This window comes from Meleagris gallopavo, chromosome 2 (genome assembly GCF_905368555.1).
Source record: "Meleagris gallopavo chromosome 2, MGAL_WU_HG_1.1, whole genome shotgun sequence".
NCBI classification, from domain to species: Eukaryota; Metazoa; Chordata; class Aves; order Galliformes; family Phasianidae; genus Meleagris; species Meleagris gallopavo.
Genome location: NC_139405.1, coordinates 37000331 through 37022478, shown reverse-complemented (window position 1 = coordinate 37022478; position 22148 = coordinate 37000331). Strand labels below are relative to the sequence as shown.

Genomic DNA, 22148 nt, shown 5'->3' with positions numbered 1-22148 from the left:
GATCTTGTGATTTGCCATCACAATCACCAGCAGTAACTGGTGATAAAAGCAGCAATCAGAGGGAATCAGCAGGGAGATGACAGTCTATGAACTAGACAGCTGTACTGCAGTGCAAGGTTGCTCCAGCTGAAGCCCAAATGACTCAATGTCAAAGGCACATTAGCTCTGAGAGCTGAAAAAGGATTTTTCTGCAAATTCTATGAACTGCCTATGACTCAGCCTTCAAAGAAATGGTCAGCACATTAATCAAACTGTTCTGCTTCAATAGAGAACTGGTATGTATTTCAAATCCATTTATTTCCTTTTGGATTGTTTCTTCTCAAATGGGGAAGAACCTTGGGTCAGAAGTAGGAGCAGAATTTTACTTTCTGTGGATTTTCTAGAAATACCTCAGCTTACTGCCCCTTTCCTGCTATGTTTTATCGCTATATTTTAATTGCAACCCTTGAGTATCTCTACTATCTCTGAGCTGGACTTTCAAACCTGCTTTGAGATTGCTTTAAAATATGGAGAAGTGAGGGGGTTTCCACAAACTTGTGTTAGTCTGGATTGTCAAAACTTTGTTCTCTTCAAAATGGAATGTCTTGGAACAATAGCTTCCAATGGAAGCTGAGTGCTACTTTAGGCTCTGGGACTTCATTCTCCTTCAGCTGCACTGGAGTTATGTAGAACATTTCATAGCAGCTTTCTGCTACTGACTATTACTATCTATTTACAGACAACAGTTCTTGGTCTTCTCTTAAATCCCTCTGTGATCCTAAATGAAGCACCTTTCTCCAAGCCATTGGCTTTGCTACTCTCTCATCTTTGTTATCTGTAGTTCTGCTCAGAAGAAATGTCCTTGTCATACCTTTCTGTGAATGAATCCTTGGATGCAGATGAGCTGATGTGTCCTTGAAGCAGCTATCCTACAGCTATTACGTATGGTGTGCAATGTATTTTCTGCTTCTCTCCCAACGTGCTAGTTAAATGTGGAATAGGGAAAACTTTGCTGTTATCGCTTGCTGTGGCACATCATGCGCCTTGTGTGGGGCACAAGGCAGCACTCAGAACGGGAAAAGAGGGGATAAGAGGATAGTGAAGGCTTTGGAGGGTAGGAGGTGTTGAGGAGCAGCTGAGGGCTTCTGGGTGTGCTCAGCGCAGAGCAGAGGAGCTGGGGGGGGGGGGCCTGATGGCGGCTGCAGCTTCTCACAGAGAGCGGAGGGGCAGCGCTGAGCTGTGCTCTGTGTGACAGTGACAGGGCCGAGGGAACGGCATGGAGCTGTGTTAGAGGAGGGCAGTGGGGATTGGGGACAGGTGCTGCACCAGAGGGCGGTGGGCACGGCCCTGAGTGCTGGAGTTCAGGGAACGTTTGGACATCGCTCTCGGACATAGGATTTTGGTGTTGCTGCGTGGTGCCGGGATTTGGACTCGACGATCCCTTCGAGTCCCCTTCAACTCGGGGTATTCCGTGACTCCGGACCTGCCACCGCCACGCCACACCCCACCCGCCCTCAGCTTCCCCGCCGGCCGCAGCGGCGCGGTGATGTCATGGGCCGACGTTGGCAGCGGCCGGAGGACGGTTCGCAGCTGCGGCGGTGACGCGTCAGGGCGGGGCGATGTGTGCGCGGGGCGGGCTGGGCCCCGCGGTGTCGGGAGGCGGCTGGGCATTGAGGTGAGTGTCGGGCGGCCCGGGGGGGCAGAAAGTGGCGATAAGCCCGCGTCTGTCCGTGTGTGGGGGCAGTGGGGAGAGCGGCCGAGGTTTAAGGTTTCCACTAGTGATGAAAGCGGTCCCGGTTGCTCTGTGGCTCTGGTGTCGATGGCTTGTTGTCCTGCCGGGTGTATAGGTGGCCGGGGATCGTGGCCCTGGTTGAAGTATCTTGTTTTCGTTTTTCTTTGCTTTTTTACTTTTTTTTTTTTTTTTTTTTTTTTTCCTCAGAAGCCCTGTGTGCCCCAGTATAAAATCTAGCTGTAGTTACCGCCCCGAGCTTGGCTTTTCCTCCTGAAAGACGTTTTCTGTGTGCCGTAAGGTGCCGGTGCCATAGCCATTGGCCTTCCTTGTTTCTCACTGAACGGGCTTTAACTGCTTTGCACTCTGTGAGATAACAGCCCAGCACGCACGTCTGCATCAGTTCTAGACACATAGGCAGAAACCTTGTCTTAGTGTTGCAGGCTTAGAATTTGCCGTCATGTTTCCAGGCAGCAGTTCTGTGATGGAAGGTGACACAGGACCTGGCAGTTCTGTGCCCATCTCCTGTTTAGCTATATGGAGCCTGACATGCGGCTTCCCCTCCTTGCTGTCACCTTTCCCATAAAACTGCCAAACCAGTCACTTTGCCATATTGCCACCTAGCGTGCCAGGATTTACATCTTTAAGAGTTCAGCTGTATGACACTAAATTGTGGCTGTGGTTCTGTTCTTTGCTCTCGTTCAGGGAGACCTATTTGTGTGCCAAGGAAAGCACAGTGAGCAGGCTGTTGTGCAGCTGGCTTTAGATCTGGGAGTTGTTTCTTTGGTTTGCTGTTGGGTTTGACAGTGTTATACTCAGAACTACTTTTTGTGCTGCCTCAAGTGCCTTATTTTAAGAATGAAAATAGTAGGATTTTCCTGCTTTATCACATTCCTGTTGTGAATCTGTAGTGATATCCTCAGAGAAGATCAAAAGGGCAAAACAGGTGCACAGGGTAGGCCAGACATACAACACGGATGTTCCCTAAAATGTATTTTAGACACTAGTTCTGAGTAAGAGAGATAATGCCCTTCTGGCCCAAATTTCTCTCAAGATAAGCCAGATGTTGCAACGGGTCATGCCACTGATGAGTCATTGTAGAAGGTCACGGACTATTTATTTAGTGCTTAGCAGTTTCACACAATAGAACTTTTTCCTTTGTCTTTTTTCCCTGCCTGCCACTCTTCACCACAGTTTGCTTGTTAACTTATGTGTTTCTCCAGAATGTGCATGAAAGAACAACCTATCAGTTTTGAGGTTGGCTCATGAGCTTTGATCACTTTCTTAGAAGGTGTGCTAAAGAAATGATAATGTAGCTGGATATTCTTACAAGCTATTTTTTCTTTTCTTATTAGTTCTTTATATTTAATGCATGTTTTGTGGAGTTCTGTAGTTATTTGTGGAGTTCAGGATCTGTGTGTGTTGGGAGAAGAAACGCTGTTTAATTCCTGCTGTGTCTTTGGCCAGTATCTTTTAGCTTCATGTACGATAAAGCTGAAAAAAAGAAGTTCATCCCCTGGCACTTATTGCCAGGTTACTCAATGGTAACAACACCAAAAGCGAATAAAAAATAGCTATTTACTTTGGGAAAACACATTTGTACTGTGGATCTTTTCCTAGGCTGCAGGTAGGGCTGAGCTGCAAAAGGAGAGTAGTTAAGGTCTATTTGAGAGTTATCTGTGTTGCCCTGTGCAATGCTGGTTTTTATACAGGATTCTGTCTTGTATACATAGTCTCAGGAAGCAGCTAATAAAACTGTACCTGTGTGTGCTATCCCTTGCTAGGATGGCATGTTACTTCTCTAAGGAAGCCTTTAGTTTTGATGTTTCAAAACTTGATCAAACTTAATGGAAAGATATTTAAAATTATACTTTGGAGAGTTTAATTTCATGTAGTGCTATTTTTGCTTTTCTGTTTAAAACTTTTGGCTTTTCAAAGAGATCCACGCTTCGATGTAGCCAGATCAGTGAACCTCTGAATACGCTCTGAGAGACGTCACACAGGACTGACAGACTTGAACTGGAGGAGGGAAGATGATGTCCTTGGATGGACTGCAGAAGAAAATAAGTAACCCGGTAACTGTTATGTCAACAACTCCTCCCCTGGGAAGTGGAACTTTGTTCTTTAATATCAGTGGTTAGCAGAGCATTCCTATGGTTGGGAGTGTTACTGAGAGCTCTTGGTGTTGCATGGGTGTTTGAGGAAGAACCTAATAGGTGGCTCTAGTATTTCTCTAGTTGTGCTCTGTGGCTGTGGCCTTGCACTGGCATGAGGAATGGGCTGGAGCTGTACTTCTCATTGTCTCTTTAAAAACAGTTCTTTTGAGCCTTCAGGGAATAGATATTTGTCATAGTTCTAGCACAGAATGTTAAGAAACACTGGGTCTATATAGAATCTCTGTGAAATGTATAGTGTCACACACCTATACAGGACTTTGTTATCTCTTGTAGTTTTGCACTGATACAGTCCATTGCCCTCACATGCATCTGATTGTTCAATTCCACTGCTTGTTCATTGCTTGTGAAGAGGATAGACTAATGGGTGAGGGGGAAATAGCTTTGGCTATTTCTCTCCATCTGGGAGAAGAAGGAAGGCTGTGTGGAGATGGAACTAGAGCCACAAGGACTCAATTGCAAAAAGGAGGGAAGATGGGGGTTTTGGAGCCTGATTTTGGTGGAGAAGGAGGAGAGGAGATGTGAAGAGGAGGATTAGTAAGTGTACAGGTGGAGTTCTCTGTGTAAGGAGAAGAGGAATAGTTAGCAAAACTGAATGGCTATAAGGGAAATGATGAGTACGGTGGGTGACAAGACCAAGCTGGAGAACATAAAGAGGTAAAATTGGGGCTTAGGCATCAAGAGCCTAGGGAGGGAATAAGAGCAATTACTTGGGATTGGGAAATAGAAACAGAGGAGTGAAAGGGTGTTCCAATAAACTCAGGACAGCCTCCAGACAAAGTCTGCAAATTGATCTTTGAGGCCTTTCAAACTTGAGCTAGTGTTGGCTAGTTGGCTTCATGGGAAACTTCTGGAGGTTTATGAGAGTTGGGATGAAGAAAAATCAAGTAGCGTAACAAGCATTATATTCTTAATGATGATTTAAAATTAGCACAGTTCTTGAGAAGGAAATTACAGGCATGTGCTGTAATGCTGGAACGTCGTTAAGTCTGTAGTATTATGCCCAGGAAATGCTCTATTATGGCTATGCAAATTCCAACATAGAATTTCTGGACAAAAGATGGCCAACCTTTTCTATTAAATGTATCCTTCTGGATGTAAGAGTTTTCTTGCTACAATGTCTCCTCCAAGTATAAATAATTTTGACCAACTGGAGTATTCAAATCCCAGTATCCCTGGACTGTCTCTGCGTGTTTCTTATTGGTTCATCTTTGGAGACTGAACCAGTAATTTACACCCTGTTGTGATTCTCAAAGCTACTGCCCTCCTCAGGAGCAGTGTGTTTAAACTGTGTTACGCACAGAAAATACACAGAATATATTTATTTATTATTATTTGGATAAAATTGAGCATCTTTGTACAACTTGTAGATTAAGGAAATAATCTACTACACTGCTGCAAGTGAACAAATAAATTCCATCGGTCTGTTTGTTCTTTCACTTGTAATGTCTAATTCCATGTTTTCTTCCTCCTCTACTGCAGCTGGCTAAGCCAGTAAAATTCACAGGACTTTTAACAGTCTGGTCAGTTGTGAGCTTATAATACTTGCGAAGCAAGTCTGTGATATCTCTAATGTAGATGATGACTGCAAAGAGGTTTTGTGCAACATATGGGTAGCTGAGAAGGAAAGGAGAGAGAGAAGGTGCAAATGAACAATACTTAGGATTTCAGAGATTTTTTTTGCTGTCATTCCCACTCCACTCTCTGCCAGAGTTGTTTTCTTTCCAATCACTGTTTTTTGAAAAAGAACAAGCAAAGGCAGCAGCTGTTGTCTAGTGTTAAAAAAAAAAAAAACAACAAAACTTGTGCAAGATACCTCCTTCAAGCATCAAGGACAATAGTTAGTCCTTGACAATGACCTAATTTGAAGAGGAATTCTCTTTATTAAAAGTGAGGCAGTAAAATATTGCTATTATTCTTTTGAGAGCTAGGCATGAAGGCTGTAAATGTTTAGCTTTAATCTAATCTGGGAAGGCTGATCTTCAGTAATGGAAATCTTGGTTTTTCCTTCTGTTGTGGCAGATATTTAATGCTTTATTAATGTTTCATTTAAATAGAATGCTACTTTCTTCCTTTTAATGTGCTAGAGAACCACTTAAATATTAAAAATATTGTTTAAAAAACTATATGTTTTGCCTCCATCACAAACTGTTATTTGTCTTTTTTTCCCTCCTTCTTCTAGGTCATTCCCTATGTTGGGACAATTCATGGTGGCCTTGTTCCTGGAGAGCTGATTGTGATACATGGGAGTGTTCCTGATGATGCAGACAGGTAGTAACTACAGTATCACTTTGTGAATTATCATCAGGTGAACAAACCTGTAACGAATAAAATGTTTCCAGATGTCCTGTGTGGGATGGCAGACAAAGACTTCATCTTTAGTTGAAGTGATAGTGTCACAGAAGAATACAAGCTTAAGTCATTTATGAAAGTTTTGTGATGAAAATTGGAGGATAAACTGATTTTTGTTTTCCATTGATCCTCTCTTCTCTGGTTTTGCTTTGTCTGCTTTGACGTTATTTCCCTGTCATGTATACACATGTCACGTGGAATGAATTATCTGAAGAGGTTATCAGTTGAACTTGTACGTGATTTCTTGACACACTGAATTAAACGTAGTTTGTCTTTTTTTTTTTATGCTTAGGTTCCAGGTGGATTTACAGTGTGGCAGTAGCATAAAGCCTCGAGCTGATGTGGCCTTTCATTTTAACCCCCGCTTCAAATGGTCTGGCTGTGTTGTTTGCAACACCTTGGAGAGAGAAAAATGGGGCTGGGAAGAAATCACTTATGAGATGCCTTTTCAAAAAGGGAGGCCATTTGAGATTGTCATCATGATTTTAAAGGATAAATTCCAGGTGAGTTTAGGTTGATTCTTGTTCCAGTTATCAAATCAATAAAAGAGAGGCATTTAGCATACATACAATATAATTGGAAGCCTTGGTTTCTTTGTTACCTAGGTAAGGTCTAACTATAGAAAAGTTCAGGAGTTTTTCTTTGAAGAGATGTTAAGTAAATCACACCTCATTTTGTCCGGTTCCCTTCAAAGTTGCATGAGTAGGCAAGTAACTTTCTGCCATGACTAATGATTTTTCCACTCTTCTGTTCTTGTCTGTAAAGGAAGACCATACAATAAGCCTATTTTTGTGAGTAGCATAGGACAATCCTCTTGATGGAAATGTGTGGTGCATTTTCTTGCTCTGTTAGACTGCTAGCAGAGCAATTAGGTTATGGTGGCCACATATTATGACCACGGTCATAAGTGATCAAAGGATGAAAACCAAAGGTGTGAAATGCAAATAAATCAAATATCCCTCACAGTAATGGAAAGAAAGACTGAATTGTTCATGAGCTGAAATCAGTTGAATTTCCAGCATGCTATCTGCTTCTGTACCAAAGCACTGAAAATAGAGATACGTGCATATAGTTTGATTCACAGACTGCTTAATGTGACTTTTCCTATTTTTTCCCTGTCTCTTTAGGTGTCTGTAAACAAGAAGCACTTGCTGCTCTACAATCACAGAATTAGCCTTGAAAGGATAGATACTCTTGGAATATATGGCAAAGTGCAGATCAAAAGTATAGAGTTTGTTTCTAACGTAAGTTTTATAAACAGCTGACTTTTAAGATTCCCTTTCTCTGTCCCACTAAAGTTTAGAGTAGGATTTATGGTGAAAAGATAATAAAAAAGCAGCTATTTAATTTATCTTCAGTAATAACGAAGGCCCCTGCCTCTCAACTGCTATCTCTATTTGAGGAAGTAAACCAACAGAGAGGATGTGCAGAAAGAGCGATCTTTTCCTCTGGAAGGGTGAGAGCAGAAAGGGGAGGTTGTAAATACCAGGGAGGTCAAGAAGACAAATGCCTTGCCCCTTCCTTCTTGCTGCTCATTGAGGCAACCTATATTTCTGAGCAATACATTTGGTCTGTTCTGCCCTGCCCTCATTGAATTATGGGCAAAGCTTGGGTCTCCTACTGCCAAACACCAGGTCTATTTCAGGTCATCAGACTAATAACCTTCTCTAAAGGAAAGTGAAGGCATGGGCCTGGCCAAAACAGAGCCTGAGCTTTAAAGATAAGTCTATTCACTGATCATTTGTAAAGCATATGTACAGACTCTCTTATGAGCCCTGCCACTTGGCCTTGGGTATGTTGTGGAGAAATGATGCATCAAAGCTGTCTCTGAGACCCAGTCTTGGAGGGCCAGTTCTAAGATGAGCCTGGGGACAAGCAGGTGCAGTACATTTGTTTCTGTCCTAAGCACAAAGCAAGGAGTTGCTTTAGTCTGTGGTACTGGTTCTGTATCCTTTGAGGAATTTGTCTTTGCTTCTAGTGCATGCTTTTCTGAGGAGAAAGAGTGCTTATCCTGAAATAAACTGAATACAATATGCTGTGGATAGGCTGGAATTTTATCTGTGCATACCTATGTTGTTTATACAGTACACAGTGGAAAGCGACAGATATGGGAAGTGGACAGGAATTCCAAGTACACCCCCACCCCTCCACTCCCCGTACCACCTGTCTATGTATCTGTCCTGCTGCTACTCCTACACCAGCCAGGAAAGCTGAGTAGGAATCCTCAGATACTAATGGGTTAGGAATGCTCTGACTGTTAAATAAGGATTCAAGCTGTAAAGAGGTAGTCTTTTGTGGTTTAACCCAGCAAGCAGCTGAACGTCACGCAGTCATTTGCTTGTCCCGTTGTCCCTCAGTGGGGTGGAAGAGAGAATTGGAAAAAAAAACAAGTTCTTAGTTCTGTCACCTCTCAGCATCTTGTGCCCTTCCAGCCCCTCACAGGTAGTAGAAGCTGAGAAACTGAAACATCCTTGGCTCTGTGCAGCACTGCTCAGCAAAAACTACTTTGAAAACTTCAACATTGTTTTTCTTCTAAAGCCGAAATATAGCATCATACTAAGAAAGAAAAATCAGCTCTGCCCAGCTGAATCCAGGACATCTTTGAATATCTTGATTTGGCATCAGCAGTTGATTTTTTTTTTAAAGATTTTCCTTTGTAGGGGAGCATTTATGGGGGCTTGACAGTCTTTCTGTTCCATAACCCCTAATTTCTACATTAACAATTCAACCTTCAAAGCAACACAGAGCCGTTATGTTTCTAAAACGCCTTTATGTTCTATCGTGTTAGCAATGACATGTAAATATCTCTCTTTCTGCAGTCTGTACAAGGCTCTCAGCCATCATCTGTAGGAGTAACAAAGATAAACACAGAAAATGTACGTATGTTTGTAAAAGAATGAGTCTCCCTGTTGTCTGATAAATTACTTGTATTTGTACAATTACAAATTACAATTACATGTATTTTGTTTTGTTTTGTAGGGGGAAATGCCAGATGGTTTGCAATTTGTAAGTATCTCATGTTGACCTAAGCATGTGAAAAGTAAAAACTGAACAAAACCCTTGATTGCTCAAGGAATAAGAAAAAAACAACAATCACAGAACAAGGGAATTGAGAATCACCTGGCAAATGCTCGTCAGTGAGATTTTAGAGCAATTCACTTTGTTAGTACTAGTAAATACAAAGCTATTTGGTAAACCATACAGAAAACCCAAAGAATAACCATACCAAACATAGTATCCATAGCCCTAAGTAGAAGAATAAACTGTAGAGTGCCTTAAACTTTAAAGGAAGGACCGAGTCATATCAAAACCTTTGTTCAAACAAACATGCTTAGTTTCTTCACATTAGCGATTATTGCAGAACAACTTGTGTTTAAAAATATTTTGCAGTCCTATTAAATCAGATGAACTGATGTTAATATGTGCATCTCAGGACTTGACTGGTTACATATTCTTCCTAGTGACTGATCTGTGCTTACCCTGGATATGCCTCAGGTGGCTGGATGTAAGCATTGCAGCTTAGGGTTGGTTCTAGCTAGCACCTAGCTGGCAAGGAGCATAGGCAGAGTTAGTGCACATCTTTTTGCAAAAAATTGTACAGGAGGACAGCATGCAGGCTGGAGTAAAGACCACACTCAAATTGAAAAGGGATTGGAAGTCAGCAATAGATACAAATAGAATTATGGAGAAAGTGGACTTGCAGGGAGTGCTTTAGTTGCTTTGTCAGTTAACGGTGCCTTCCTTAGCATTCTTAAACCAAATTCTAGGCAATGTTGTCATTTACAAGTGGTGGACTTGAAAGAAGAAAAGAAACACAGAGTATTTATTTTTTTATTTTTACCATTCATTCCTTTTCCCTCATCAAAATAACTTATAGCACAGTGGAAAAGTTGGGTGGGGGTGAGCATTGCTTTGTTTGTCTTCGTGTAACTTCATCGCTATAGCGTTAATATCCTGGAATGTATCAATGGGAGTAGCTTTAGCTGTGAGCACAGATATGAAACTGTAGGCTGGACTTTGTCCTGCTGTAGTAAAACTCAGCTTGTATGTTGGGGAAAAAAAAAAAGTAAGTTAGTCATATTTTTCACTGGTGGTCTACTTCCAGGGAGTTCCTTATGTTGGGAAACTTGTTTCTGCGCTTCATCCAGGATGCACAGTTGCTATTAAAGGAGAAGTGAATAAAAACCCAAAGAGGTAAATCTTAGCGATTTTTCTGCTGTTAACTGACCTGCTCTTGAGAAGGAATAAGCTTTTCTATTGCCTTGGTATATCCTTACTGACTTGCCATTTTGCATCTGGAATCATTTGAAACTACAATGCAGTTTTCTCAGGAACCTGCAGGATGCTGCTTTAGAAAAGACTTAAAGAACAGCTCCATTGAGAAAAGTGAAGGTAAAATCTGATTGTCTTTCCTGCTAAACCTGCATCATTTGTGAGGTTGTGTGTCTGTTCTGGATTTCCATTGTACAAGGCATGCGAGCACACAAGCAGTACAAAGACAGCTTTTATTCTTAAGAGATCTGAGAGTGAGGAAAGAGGCAAAATTGGACAGGAAAATGAGTGAGATGAGTTGCTAATGTGCTTAAATGCTGGACGTTACAAGATTTCTCTGAATGCTTTTTGTTGACTTTGGGGATGAGAAAAGGTGCCTAGCTGACAACAATTGATTATAAAAGCTGATAGGGAAATATGAGCTATCATTTTGATAGCAAATGAGAAACAACAGATTGCAAAGATGTTATTTTCTCATGTAATTTAAAGAAAGAAAAGGGAGCACAGTGTGGTCAAAATAAAGTTGAGGAAATGTCCATGCTTCAGCTTGCCTTTCATTTTAAGGGTGGTTTGGACTCTGTAGAAACATGCCTAAAAATGAAGCACTAAGTGCAAATGACAAGGAGCATGCTTTTTTGCTTGTATGTGTATGCATCCTACTTCTGCTTCCTCAGAACACCTGTCACCTTTCCTGCAGCTATATGGCCCTAACAGTTTACCTTATTACTGGGACACAAGATCTAGAGATCTCGTCTACAAGTCTGAATGGACTTGGAATTGAATGGGATAATAGATACTGATATAGCACCATTTGTTCTTCTTTTGGCTTGAAAAGCTTATTAGCACACTTTAAATGCTGTCTTATATGTGTAAAGAGGCTGTTGGGTGTTAAAGTATTGTTGGGTTGTCTGCTCTTTGCATTCGTGCTTTGGATGTGTAGATTTTTACAGAATTTTGAAGTTATTTAATGCCTTTCACTCACGTCACACAACCATAAGTGTTCCTTGTTCTCTGTGAAAGAGAGGATTTGATAGCTACAAAGTGTGGCAGTTGCTACATTTCATATCTATACTAAGTGGCTCAAGGCTTTCCAAAAGGAGGAAAATGACCTGACTACTGGAGTTAATTTGGTGAGAGGAATATTCTTCAAATGCAGTGAGGTCATTGCAGCATGTTGAAGCATTCCTTTGACATATTGGTTGCTTTTTCCCCCTGAGCTACCCTCACAGGAGCCCTTTGCTGTGGAGATAATGTCAGATTGCAGGATGTTTTGGTCAGCCTGGGCAGAGCTACTCTGTCTACAGAGTAATGCTTTGTATGCATGGTGTCCCACTGATGTTGCACATGCCAGAGAGTCCTCAAACTTCTTCTTAGAATCTAACCAGTTCGTTGGAAGTACAAATATAATGTCTTTAGGTAAAAGAAAGCCTCCCACTCTCCATTGTGCAGGTATATGGAAAAGAGATAGTGGAACAAGTAGCACAGTATGTTTCTGCCTAGTGCTGTAGGGACAGCACTTGGCTCAGAACCTCCTTGCTGAGAGATAAGCAGAAAGCTGTGAGCAATGAAGCAGATGGAACACAGTTACGGTCCTACATTTGCTTCTTCAGCAGAGGTTGTGCCAAAGACAACCTGGTTAGTTCTTAGGTGGATCACAGCCCTGGCTCCAGAGCAGACCTGAGTATTGCCTAAGGGCTTGGTAAATTGTATGGACTGCTTCATGTTTATTAACTCTTGGTCTAATAAACTTATTTTTAAAAATGTCTTCCAGCTTTACAATAAACCTGAAATCAAGTGACTCAAAAGACATTGCATTACATCTGAATCCCCGACTGAAGAATAAGGTCTTTGTAAGAAATTCTTACCTTCATGACAGCTGGGGAGAAGAAGAAAAGGAAATAGCTAATTTCCCTTTCAGTCCAGGGATGTACTTTGAGGTAAGGTTAATTGAAATGCAGCATCAGAGTTGTAATTCTGCTAAAAGAACAGTAGCATTGGTGTATAAATGCCATGCTAATGCAGATTGGATTGAAACTGCTATTCTTGCATTTAAAATGCCTTAATGTTAGGATTTAATAGGATTGTGGGAAGCAAAGATTTGTATTTGTTTTAATGACAGCCGTCTCCTTGTGTTTTCTTATACATAATTGCAAGAATTCAGTGCATGCTCAGGACAAAATTTTAATTTAATGTTATTCATGTTTCACTTTTTTTAATGTTTCTTTTGCATGGAAGTAATATGTCAGAATTTGTATCAGAAGCAGGGCTTGCCCCAAGTCCATGGTAGAGTGTCAGCTTGTTTTTCATGTCTTAACTGAACTGAACTGTTCTTTCTTTTCAGCTGATCATTTTCTGTGATGCCCACCAGTTCAAAGTTGCTGTTAATGGTGTTCACACCCTGGAGTACAAGCATCGTTTTAAACAACTTGAAAAGATCAACGTACTGGAAGTCATAGGAGATGTTCAGTTATTAGATGTGAGGAGCTGGTAGTTCATTTCAGTCAGTACTAAATGAATTAAACCTATTCTTACAACAGTTCTTCTGTCAAGTACAAAGAAAGCAACTAATGCTGAGCCTGCCTTTATCTATCCAGGCTTCAGTGTTAGTCTGAGTTAGGCGAGTACCAGAACTGCTGTGAGATGAAATCCTCCACTAGTTTCCAGTATCCTGGCAAGCTAAATGTCTGCTCAGATAAATCACCTGCATTACTGAACCTAGCAATATGAAATGGTGCGTCGTACTGTGTCTTAACAATTGTGCTCAGTATGATTAATTACTACTAGTCATTCCTTAACAGTGTACTTTCAAAAAGTGAAGTAGAAATTAGATTGAAGTAGAATATGAAGATATGCCTATCCTGAAAGGGCGATGGACCAGTCATAAAGTAATTATAAGATATATCCTGCTTGATTTATATTAGTGATTATAACTTTTTTTGCCATGACTGGTTTTTTTTAAAAAAGCTGACTCATCAGTTCTCATGGAAGGCAAGGAGGTATGTGATCAACTTCTTAGCCTGCTGCTGCAATAGTACCTTCTCTGACTTCTAGGTATGTCATCTCCTGCTTGTAAGTGGCTTAAATCAAACACAGATCAGTATTTCCAGCTTACAGTTTTCCAAAGTGAAACAACTGAAAATAATTTAGCTGGTTCTGATGCATGGACTTTGGAATGCTTATTTGATCAGAAATGGCTCCCAGCTGTGCTAAGATTGCTCAGGGACTAAATTAGATGTCTGTTTTTCATTTAAAAATGTATGAACCTAGATACGCCCCTGAGTTGAGACTCAGATTCTCATCAGTAGAACAGAGAATAAATCCTTTTGCAGTCTTGCATTAAAACACTAGTTAAAAAAAGCAGTTCCTACTCAGTTTTCCTTACAATTGTCAGTCTTAATTTTTATATATGCTTATTTTTAAAAATAAGTAAGTTGCTGCTGGCTATCAGTGCTTGCCTGAGGGTTGTTTCTACTTATTTTAACAGCTACTGAAGGAGTGAAAGTTTTGAGAATAAAATGTACCTGAAAAGCTGTTAAACTACCACACTAAGTGTATAAAAAGCATAAATAAAAATAACATTTGTGAACTATGCTTTTCTCCAAATGTAGTTAAATAGTTACAATCCCTCTTTGGTCTGTTTTGTGTCATTTTACTTACTGACTTATCCTTTTCTCCAAGGTGGCCCTGACTTGAGGCCCATTTCCACTCCAAGTTACAGATCGGTAGAGCAGTCACTGTGAGTAGGCCTGCATCTTAGCTGTGCCACACACATGGCCTGGCCTTCATGTGCTGTCCTCTAAAGATAAACCAAGCTAGCTGACTGGAACAGAGAAGCCTGTAGGCAGCTCCCACTTGGTAAGGGCTGCTATCCCACCTGTACATTCTTGTCTTTATTTTTCTAAAAGTTCAGTGAAATGTTCTCATGTGAACATCAGCATGAGTAGAATTGCTTTCTTTCAGGACCTTCTTGTAGCTTTCTGTTCAGAATCTTCAGTGGGTTAATTTTTTTACTTTGTAAAAATAATGTACATTATGTCATGTGTTACCAGAATTGCAGGGTATGGGTTCATGAGTGAGTACTGTTGTAGCAGGATGGCCCCCACACATACAGCAAGTGCAGATCCCAGCCACAGGGTAGTCAAGGACAGTCTCACATGTTGTCTGTCAGTGAACAGTATCTGTTTGTAGCTTACTTTGTTTTCCTAATGTTAAGGGAAGTCATCTGATGACAAAAAAGTGAACCCTAGATCATCCAGAAGTGATAAAGCCATGTTCTTACAGTATTTTTTATTTAAAAAGTTAAGATCTTAGATCAGATAAAAATCACTACAACAATTTGCCTGTAACACAGGGCACATGTGAAGTTAACACTATTCAGACAAAGTATAAAAACAAAGAGGATAAACTTAAAAGTAACTTTGGAGTGGTTCTCCCAAAATGACTTCCAATTGCTGAATTGTTTTCTGACACTGCTGTTCAACTTCTTCACATTCATCTAGAAAAAGAAAGAAGGCAGGAAGTAAGTAGAAGAGTGATTACAAAGTTATCCTAGGAAGACCTCATCCCTCAAGGTTTGAAACTGTCTTCAAACACCAGGTCTGAAAACATTCAAAAGTATTTTGTCATCACCTCAGGAGGTAGGCAATTCATTTATACTGTAACAGTGATCTAAAATATGTGACTTGGGAGGCTCTAGCACTGAGGAAGTGACAGTAATTTAGCTAACTGAACTTTAGGAAAGGGGTGGATATGAACCATTCCAGGTTGCAACCTGCATAGTTTAAGTGACAGTATACTAATGTATGTAATTTATAGCAACTACAGCAATTATTTTGTCTGAATCTTTGAATTATAGGGACTGTGTTCATTTTGGTCACAGGCCAGTTGCCTGCCTTCACTAAGGTCATTTTAAAATGTTACCTTCCATAAGCTCAGCTAAAAATGGAATAGATTCTGGTAGCAGGACCAAGTAGTTCTCCTTCAGTTTTTCTGCAACTTCGAGCAAAGCAAGCAGAGCAGCAAATCGGACCTAAAACAAAACAATCTGTGTGAGGAAACAAACATCTCCTGAAAACACACCTAGCTTTTAAATAGACTTTTCCCAACTCAAGGAAACTATTCTAAGCTAACTTAAATCTCAGCATCTGGGCTAAGGTATTTTACAAGGAAAAAGTTGCAAGAGGTAGCTATGTTTCTTGAAGTTAGCTGACAGAAGTCTTCAACTTCCCTTTACAATGCCACTTTATTCCACTGTTTCACAATGTCTTAAGTTAGTACAAGGTTAAAAACAAGAATTTCCCATGATATAACCAGTCAAATAGGCAGGTCATGACAAACTTTTATAAAAAAAAAAAAACCCCAAAACAACAGCTCTGACATTTCATAAATAACTATCTTCCATTTTCCCCTCTAAAGTATTTTTTTTTCCTTGTAAATAAATAAATTATTCAAACAGCTACCAAGTAAAACAAACAACACCTTCCTACCACCACAAGCCAACCATATGAAGATCTTCAATAAGCGTAAGAGTAGAAGCACATGTTGCGTACATCTCTGGAACTTGGTGGTAGCATAGCACAATATCAGTATTTTAGTAGTGATTTGGCTAACCCACTTGTTTTTGGGAGACACTTAACATTTTGTAGTGCAACAGAGAGAAATATGTTCTGATAGCTCCCAACCTTAGAACAAGTGTGCCTCATTTTCAGCAGGATGTGGTAATTGAGTGGTTTCCAAAGAGAATCATCTGCCATTGCCACGGAGAACTGAGCTATGCAGGGTACCAGGTGTGCTGTCACTCTTTCCTGGAACTTCTCATCTCCTCCAAGCATGTTCTCCAGCTGTGGAAGTAAGATGTTTGTCATAGAGATCCAGGCTCAGTTAAACCTAGCTCAAAGTGCCGCTTCTAGCATAGGCTTTCAAGTACTGAAGGGATGAATCAAAGCGTACAGCAGTAGGAATGTGCTGAACAACATGCATAAACTTTGAAGACTGAAGAAGTTCAGAAAGGGGATAAAAGAATTAGTAATCCAAAGCTTTCAGTGTAACAATATCATCAGTAGCTGAAAGGCAATGAATGAATTCATCCTTTTGTGTGAAGGGGGAGGATTGAGGCCTGAGAGGTGGCTGTTGGTTGCTTTTTTTTTTTTTTTAATCCTTCAGACAGAAAAAGCAGCTGACACAGCTTGCTCTTCTGAGTTTGTAAATACCTGATCAACTAGAGGCATCATCAGGGTTTCTGCTCTTTCCTTACTCAGGAACTTCTGGGTATCAAACAAGAAGAGCTTATGCAGACAGTCCAAGGTGAACTGCAGCAGCAAACAGCTCTTTTCAGTGCTGTTCTCGGAGTCAAAGAAAGCTTCATCTGTGTATCAAGAGAGGAGCAGAAAAAGAAAAATCACAAAATTAAGAAATGTATAAGCAAGCTAGAAATACTATGAGTTGTAAACATAGCTAAATGTTGTACAATATAGCAATTATGTAGTGACCACTTACAGCAATGAAAGTGGATGCAGTATATTATCTGGTATTATCTGGCCTTTAGCTAATTCCCTAGTAGGTCTGTTTTGCAATGCACAACCAGCTGGTTGATAAAAAGAAATACTTGCAGGCTACAGGAGCAGTAGTTCATGGCTGTACCTGTAGTTATGGAGAATTTATGTAGGTTACTATAAACAAGATAGGGAAACAATTCCCCATACCAAAAAAAGTGTAGTATCTGTTTTTTGCTGGTAGGTAGCAGAGTCTAGGTGCAACAAGTAACAGTAGGCTGGCACATCAAGTGAACAATGAAAAAAACAATAACAAACAAAAGGAAGGGCAAGTGCCAGAAGCAAGTCACCCTCTTTTCACCCAGTTTCATTCTCGTGGAACTCTCTGGGACTGACACTGAAAGTTTTCCTACGTTTCAACTTTGTAACTGGCAGCCCAGAGCCTGTCACAATACAAAAGATGCTTCATTTATGAGAGAAAGAGGAAGTAAGTGAAAGATAAGTGCTGTGAAGTTAATTTCAACAGTTGTCTGTCAGTGCTTCTCTGTAGACAGTAACTGAAAACTTACCAGTTTTTGAAACATTGAGCTGGTTCAGCGTCTCAGCAAATGGCTTCACTAAGTGACCAGCAAACAGGGTAAAGAGACCCTTGAGCTTGTCTGCGATGCAGTCTGCTAACCGGTGGAATGTCAGCAGTCTGTCCTTTAGGGCACTTTCAGTTTTGGACCAGTCAAAAAGCTGAAAGTGAATGGCAGGTTAGCTCGTTCCTGTATCTGTGTGCTGGAGAATACAAAGATGCTGATACTGACTATATTTAAGCTCCTTACCTTGAAGAAAAGGGGTCTAAAAGATGCCTCAGAAAGTTTCATAACCATACTTATTAGACAATCAATAATGTACATCTCTGTTCTACCAACTTCATCCAAATCATCCTAGAAAAATTAGAAAGCACAATTCCAAGTCTGAAATGTAAGAATAAGAGCTTCCAAAACATTTTTTAACTCAGGCAAAATACCTAAACATATTCTCTACCCTCATGAATAATTTCAGAACGTAATATTTACAGCACTAAAAACAACCAACAGAATTGGCATATACAAGCTGAGCTGCCTCTGTTCATTCCCCTAACCAAGCTACCTGGGCATGATCTGTTCGGTAATCCAGGGCTTTCATGAAAAATGCTGTCAGCTCTGCTTGATGGGATATTAGGTGCTCCTTCTCCATCACGATGATGTGCTCCTTCAGAACATTCATAAGGGGACCCAGGCAGTTCTGCTGAAACAAAAGCAAGGCAAAGACAAATGTCACACTGACACAAGAAACAAATAAGGCGATCTGATTTTGAACTGCTTGCATTTACTCGTGAGAATACAAACAATAAAATCATTTTTTACTGTACTTTTTGGGGGGAGCAGTTTAGTTAGTAGTACTTCTGAAGAGAATCTGCTCTCCCCACTCCCTCCCTGGAGATACACTAGTCAAGTCGTCTGAAAGGGTTGCACCTACAGAGACAGGAGCAAAGCTTAAATGAAAGCGACTCCTAACTCATGTTCAAGGCATTTGCAGATGGGATGATCTCTGATGCATGAATAATTTAACAAGCAAGTTTCTCAAAAGGAAGCCATTTCTTGGGACTGGCTGGACATCTGTCTGCCTGTGGCAAATGACTGCTTTTGCACCGCTTGTTTCTTTTGCACTAGTTGAACTGTCTTTAAATCAACCCATTTTTTCCCCCCACTCTCTTGATCTGTCAGTTCTCTTCCCCGCCTTCACCATAGGCAAAGGAGAGCAAGTGACTTACTTACAATGCGAAAGAATGAAAAAATTCTCACCTTTCTGGTATTCGCCACTTCACTGTAACACTTAGTAACTGCAGGCAGGAGTATTCTGGGAGCAAGCTTTGTAGCTAGGATAGTTTTCAATGATGTTACACGTAAGCTTATCTGGGAAGAAGGACCAAACTCAACTGCAATCCTTTCCAAACGGACAACCTGTCAGGAGATCCATCGGAAGTCAGGCAACAACTTATTACGTAACAACTTATTTTTACAAATTTTACAAGTGTAAGCATTTTGGAATTTTGCTGCCTGTAGCATCTGGAGCCCATTACAGTGGGATATCTGTGTACAGTCTTGTTTTCAGAAGACGAAGACTGAAAATATGCATGTGTCAGTGGCAGAGGGTCAGAATCGCCTCATTAGAGTTGTTAATCAGATGCATTGATGAAATAATGGACACAGCAAAATGATCCTTCAGGATTCAGCTCTGTTCCCAGAGAGGCAAACTACAACCTATGAGAGGGAAGAGCAGACTCATATTCAGTATCTTAGTGATCTGGGTATGAACATAAGTGGAAAAAGTAACAGGTAATGAACTTCCACTTAAACGGATGGCACAGACTCTTACTTCAGTTTCAAAGCGAGAAAAAAAACCCAATCATCTCTTTAGCTTCTAGGAACTGGAACAATTTTGAAGGAGCCCTACATATCTGCACAGGTCAGATGGCTCACCTGCAGCAAACAATCTGTGAGGTAAGGACTGAGGAAGTGCGGTAATGTTTCTGCAACCTTCAGCAGAGCAGTCACGGCACTCAACAAGTAAATCTCATTGGAGATCAGCTCCTTCTTATTTTTTAAAGTCTTCAACAGTGATGGCATGAGCCTGTGAATAACCAAGCATAAATACAGAACAGTGAAACCACAGACCATTTGGAGGCACATTTAATATCTCAAAATACAACCTTTAAGCCATTAGGGACAACTTTCACATCCCTTTTTACAAGTGCAATTGGGAAAAATCAAAATTTTGTACTGTTCTTTTTCCACAGATAGTGAAGATGTTAGATTTACTTGAAAGATTTAATGACATTTAAGAAATTTCTATTTGTAATTAGAAATAAGTCTCAAGAACAACAGGTTAGATGCTTGAATTCCTCTTGAGCAGGCGAACAAAATAATAACATGCAGGGTTTTCAATGGTATTGGTTCTCGTGTTTTTAAATATAATCAATTCCAGTAGGGCAACAGAATCCCTAACAGCTATTGTAAAAGTCTCCTACAATTTGCCTGCTAACTTAGTTCCACGGGTAGGGCGTGCTTCAAGCACTACGAATGCCTTTGTTTTATCTACACAAAACACACATGGGTAGACTGCTGTTGTTCAAAAGAACCCAACAATACCTTGGAAGCTGAGGGATTGCTTGGGCCTTCAGTGTACACGTGACCTCAGCTATACAGAGCAAAGCACTTCCCATCACGTTCTTTTCCTCCTTCTCTGAAGAAACCAGATCAATGGCAGTTTTCAGAACAGCTACAAACGGCAATGGATTTTCTGTGCCAAAACCTTTGCAGAGCAGCTTGAGGCTGAACAGAGCAGTCTGCCTGTTGATGACTTGCTCCTCCTCTTCTTCCTTTCTGTTACACTGCACAATAGCAATGAGCTCAGGAACTAGTTCCAAAAGCTGCCGGACCTGAGAGCAAAAGAGAAAACACACTTCAAACACGCAGTTAGAACTCAGATCCCTAAGGTAATTATGGGCAGGTAGCCTGGATCTCACTGCCTCTCTCAGTGGGTGCCTGACAGCCTCGGTACTTGAGGTTACACAATACAAACTGTTCTACAACAATCTCTCTGTTTTTCTGCAAAAGGAATTGATTTAACCCCTTCATCTCACCTGGCTCTTCTGCCACTTTGTGCGCTGCTGTACCTTGTTGTTCAAAAGGTCCATTGCCTTACGTCTCACAGATGGGAGCTGATTTGTCATCAGTCCCCTAATTACAGGGATGAAGGTTTCTGTTGGCAATAAGGCATTGACCTGTAGGAGAACACAAACAGAACAAGGCTATGAATGCAAGTAAGGCAGACAAACTCTCAACTTATTACATGGGTTTCAGAATGAAAGAAGAGGATAAGCCAACAACGCTGTATCTAAGACAAGCAAAAAAAACAAAGGAGGTTCCAGTTACAGCACTTTAAGCATGCTTTTACTGCTAACTAGTCAATATCCAAGAGCTTCAACATTTTCTCAGCAATTTCCTTGTTCCTATATCTATCCTGGTCATTTATCCTTCCTTCCCTTAAAATACTTTCAGTGATGCCCTGTGAATATATCTCATGAAAACTCTAACATACTTCACAGGTAAGCTAAATAATCCAATCTGTTCATAGGAAGACTGAAACATTTCTTCACAGCACTGTTAATGCTACTGGGCAGTCAGCCCAATTCTACAACTACACTTCCTATCAGAAAAAGATGAGGAAGAAAAGCATACTGAACATTTCTCCATTTAAATTCCACGTGGAAACGTACAGCAATTTTTTAAGCATTAGTTAAACTCACTTTATGAGTTAACAGTGAGAAATACTGCCAAAGGGCCACTGTTCTCCACCAGACAGGCACTAAAATGTCTGCTTCCAGCCAGCAGAATACGAACTAGATGAAATAGACATTCCTTATTTCATTTTCTGCTTGTTCTATCTAAGCTGTCATAGGTAGCTGTTAAAGCTCTTAGATGAATTCAAACAACGATGCACCATGCAATCAAGATCATTACTAATCCAGCAAAAATATTTCCGTGATAGTTATAACTGTATTAAATAAAAGCAGAAATGTCCTACTGCTAACAAGGGCCAACAAGACATACTTTATCTAGCATATCATAGGACTTGTTAAGCAGAACCCTCCAAAATTTGGCTGTTGGTTTGTCTGCGTTTCCTTCCACTGAGGATGCCACTGTGTTTATATAGTGAAGTACATCTTCTAATAGCCTAGACAGAAAGAAACAATCTTTCAGTAAATAACAAGGACACTTAGGGAATCAACTTTGTTCCTGGAAAGCATAAAATTTCACAAACAAAATAGCAACAATAAAGGAAAATGAAACACCCGCTGGAGACTGGCAGATCACATACACATATTGACAAAAAAAACCTACGGCAGTAAGGAAAATTATATATGCATGTTAAAGAAATCTACCAAATTAACATCTACCTACCACAGTAGTTCTATTTGAGAACATGAAAACAAAAATAACCTGGAAATATACCATGTTTAAAAATAAGCATTTCAAATGCATCCTACATCCCTTTTCACTTAGAATAAACATAAAATGTCAGCCTCCTCAAAAGAAACCCTCAATTTTGTATTATTGG

The 22148-nt window shown here is 40.5% G+C and overlaps 2 protein-coding genes across 7 annotated transcripts in view; one reads left to right on the top strand and one right to left on the bottom strand.

The window, feature by feature from the left end:
* The first annotated feature begins 252 nt into the window (after positions 1 to 252).
* Positions 253 to 14095, top strand: LGALS8 (galectin 8). 4 transcript variants are annotated; one of them, XM_085219678.1, is made up of 10 exons: positions 253 to 275; positions 3647 to 3783; positions 6065 to 6153; positions 6527 to 6737; positions 7362 to 7478; positions 9054 to 9110; positions 9214 to 9240; positions 10340 to 10428; positions 12278 to 12443; positions 12848 to 14095. In XM_085219678.1, exons 2-10 carry the CDS (start codon positions 3742 to 3744, stop codon positions 12995 to 12997), a joined length of 948 nt encoding a protein of 315 aa, XP_085075804.1. In that variant the 5' UTR covers positions 253 to 275; positions 3647 to 3741; the 3' UTR covers positions 12998 to 14095. The 4 variants fall into 4 exon arrangements, with proteins under 4 accessions (XP_085075804.1, XP_085075802.1, XP_085075803.1 ...); XM_085219677.1 differs by lacking the exon at positions 253 to 275 and adding an exon at positions 1522 to 1654; XM_085219679.1 differs by lacking the exons at positions 253 to 275; positions 9054 to 9110 and adding an exon at positions 1522 to 1654.
* Positions 14096 to 14778: 683 nt separating this feature from the next.
* Positions 14779 to 22148, bottom strand: part of HEATR1 (HEAT repeat containing 1) — a 34177-nt gene continuing 26807 nt past the window's right edge. For 2 of the 3 annotated variants that reach the window (XM_010706987.4, XM_010706988.4), the window contains exons 34-45: positions 21641 to 21764; positions 20671 to 20811; positions 20177 to 20466; positions 19508 to 19658; positions 18830 to 18988; positions 18135 to 18272; positions 17825 to 17929; positions 17567 to 17735; positions 16716 to 16870; positions 16188 to 16346; positions 15427 to 15535; positions 14779 to 15001 (exon numbers count right to left, since the gene is read on the bottom strand). In XM_010706987.4, the coding sequence (XP_010705289.1) occupies positions 14913 to 15001; positions 15427 to 15535; positions 16188 to 16346; positions 16716 to 16870; positions 17567 to 17735; positions 17825 to 17929; positions 18135 to 18272; positions 18830 to 18988; positions 19508 to 19658; positions 20177 to 20466; positions 20671 to 20811; positions 21641 to 21764 (1789 nt within the window). In that variant the 3' untranslated portion in view covers positions 14779 to 14912. The remainder of the gene's footprint in view (positions 15002 to 15426; positions 15536 to 16187; positions 16347 to 16715; positions 16871 to 17566; positions 17736 to 17824; positions 17930 to 18134; positions 18273 to 18829; positions 18989 to 19507; positions 19659 to 20176; positions 20467 to 20670; positions 20812 to 21640; positions 21765 to 22148) is intronic. The other variant, XM_010706989.4, reaches the window with a different exon arrangement.